This window comes from Ciona intestinalis, unplaced genomic scaffold (genome assembly GCF_000224145.3).
Source record: "Ciona intestinalis unplaced genomic scaffold, KH HT000504.1, whole genome shotgun sequence".
Classification (NCBI taxonomy): domain Eukaryota; kingdom Metazoa; phylum Chordata; class Ascidiacea; order Phlebobranchia; family Cionidae; genus Ciona; species Ciona intestinalis.
Genome location: NW_004190825.1, coordinates 1 through 2,726, shown reverse-complemented (window position 1 = coordinate 2,726; position 2,726 = coordinate 1). Strand labels below are relative to the sequence as shown.

The following is a 2,726-nucleotide window of genomic DNA, read 5'->3' as shown; positions in this document are numbered from 1 at the left end:
TTCGAGGTCTCGTTCGGCACAGTTCCTATATGTGTGCCTATATATGCCTAAACACAGGAACAAGATAGTTAGGATATGTTGAAGTAATAAAAAATACCACCCAAAAAACAATCATCCACAAATTAGCATTCGTTGTTACTCGTAAGCTGGAACGAGGTATATGAAACAGTACACCAGTATATAACGACTGTCGTTTGGCGGCCAAGCGAGAATAGTCAATATACCACAGCATTCAACCTATGTACAAATAACTTGTATAATAAACTAATGTACAGTATATATATTCAGTCAGACTGAAACATGGTTTAATCATTGTTAAGTTTTAAACTAAAGGCTGTGGCATCTGTTTTACAGAGATTCGCGATGCGTAAAAAGGTGTGTATATTAACGAAAATAGAATCAAGAACAAGAATTAGCGTTAGTACAGTTTTGAATACTACAAAATAGACTGTCACTGTGAATAGCAAACATAGGTACCACGCAAAATCAATGCGATTAAACTGGATTAATAATGCTTGAAAAATGCTGTTCTGTACAGAACTAAATATCGCTACATTGAACTCAGCGTTCCGGTTAACAAAGGGAAATGGAATAATGGCGGTTTCGAAACGCATGAGTGATTTTGGAATGCGCTAATGTATAGATGTAGATGTGACATAACAAAATGGAGGGGAATAATAACCGTAACACTTGTGTATATGGGAAACTTCTTTCACATATCTAGGTTGACATTGCATGTAACAAATTTTACAAGTAACACATGCTTATACAACTAATAATAGGCCAGTTACGTGAAAATACATAAATTATTAGCATTTTTAATGTAGTAGGCTGGTTTTACCAGTTCCCACTTATATATATTGTCTTCATATATAAAGAAACCGATTTACGCAATGTTAACGCGAAATACAGAAGTTAACAACTAAACATAACAGAGGCATAGGCATCAATCTGAAACGGTTTCGAAATGCCTTAACTGTCCTAATCAATAAGCGTCACTTCTCCCTTTCCTTCGATGTGACCAAAATAAACATCTGGTTTCTGTATTAAAATACCAGTAGGCATTACATTGTCCAAGTTTGTGCTAGCAGTAAGATCTACGTAAAATATACACAGTTGCAGAGGTGTGCCAGTCTACTTTTTATTAGGCAAAATACTTGGTTGTCACACATCTTCAGTTGTTAAACATATATAATTGTACATAACAATATTACATTAAGATTACTTGAATAGATAACGCACTGAAACTAACTTGATTTGCACAAGACTTATTACAAGTTAACATCTCCTCTTGATTATCACTAAAACTTACGTGTTCAAGAGCATTTCTAGCTTCTACTATTTTAGCCATCCCCACTAGAGTCACCCCACAACCTTCCATCCTGATTTCATCAGTTATGTTATGAAGGCAAGATGCTACCAGTTCTGCCCCGGCGTCACCGACGCTTTCATTATCGTAGAGGTACCAATCCTGGATCTAAAAAAATGGCGAAAATACTGTATATGCCACAAATATATGAATGAATGGATGAATGGATATCAGTAAACTCATAAGTGAACAGCACTGAGAGCATTTGCTGTTATTAAGTTTCTTGTCCAACTGTACCATACTGTACCAAGTTGGTTTGTATATTTTCAATTGACGTTTAATCGTTGGTCTTTATTGCTTTATTTAGCAACATGTTTGCAAGTTCCAGGGAAAGAAAGAAAGAAAAACCTATAATTTACCGGAGATGTTAGCTCTTTGATGGCGTTTGCAATATATCTCATGCCTGTAAGCGACAAGTGACACTTATGGACGAGGAGCCGTAGCATATTGTTGACGCAACTGGCAAGAGCACGCGCCGCCTCATCTGTTACAACGTTTACCCGAAAGTTTATCTCCGACATCTGGAAAGTTAACACTTTTTATCAATAATCAGAGTTGATTGGCAGGAGCTTTGTTGCAAAGGGGTGATAACAAACCTACGAGTTACCACACATGTAACTTTGTGGGTCGAACATTTAGACAAACTATATAACGGACCACTAGGTTGGAGTAATTGCAAAGTGTCTTGCCCAAGGACACACACGTGGAAAAGGATAGTAGCGTTAAGCCTAGTACTCATAACCTCTGGGCTAGAGGCAGACGCTCTGTGCTAACCTTTGTACCAGACATTTTGCACACATACCCTGTATGTACTTTGTGGATGCAAGCCGACAGAAGAATGGCTTTCTCGTCAGTCATGTGTATCTCAGCCAGGTTGAACTGCTGTAACTGCATATAGTAGAATCGGGTAAGATGGGAATGTTATCATTTTCTTCCTCCTCCATTAGGTAGTAGACAAATGACATTTACAGAGTTGTATAACCGTAGCCCCGCGACTCTAAAAGAGCGTTGTTAATTATTAAAAACACGATCGGGAAAAATAGAGTTTAGTTTTTAACGATATCCCAGAATACCCCATATTATTATATAGTAGGGTGGGGGAGGATGTGACACATTTCCATCATATTTTTCGTCCCAATCGGTAGTAACCAAAGAACATTCAAAGAAATATAAAACCGTTTCCTCACGACTGCCATATAGACCGTTTTTAATTGTTTAAAACACAATCAGGATACTTGAATAGTATGTACTAAAGGTGTCCTGTCTTCTCCCACCATACTAAATGAATAAATATATTATATAAGTAAACAAAAATATTTGCCCATGTTTTATTACCATTGGAGGTACTATAGTAGGT

The 2,726-nt window shown here is 37.1% G+C and overlaps 1 protein-coding gene across 1 annotated transcript; it reads right to left on the bottom strand.

Annotated features, from left to right (window-relative positions):
• Positions 1-458: 458 nt before the first annotated feature.
• LOC113475447 lies at positions 459-1,885 on the bottom strand. The gene is made up of 3 exons (XM_026839619.1): positions 1,729-1,885; positions 1,313-1,477; positions 459-1,041 (listed from the first exon to the last, which is right to left on the bottom strand). Exons 1-3 carry the CDS (start codon positions 1,813-1,815, stop codon positions 982-984), a joined length of 312 nt encoding a protein of 103 aa, XP_026695420.1. The 5' UTR covers positions 1,816-1,885; the 3' UTR covers positions 459-981.
• Between the last annotated feature and the right edge of the window lie 841 nt (positions 1,886-2,726).

What these genes read in the sequence shown, in the direction of transcription:
- LOC113475447 (XM_026839619.1), bottom strand. Translation starts at nt 1,815, where the DNA reads ATGCTACGGCTCCTCGTCCATAAGTGTCACTTGTCGCTTACAGGCATG. An exon ending in TCAAAGAGCTAACATCTCCG is followed by an intron (nt 1,478 to 1,728) that starts GTAAATTATAGG and finishes CCATTTTTTTAG; the next exon opens with ATCCAGGATTGGTACCTCTA. An exon ending in CTAGAAATGCTCTTGAACAC is followed by an intron (nt 1,042 to 1,312) that starts GTAAGTTTTAGT and finishes ATTTTAATACAG; the next exon opens with AAACCAGATGTTTATTTTGG.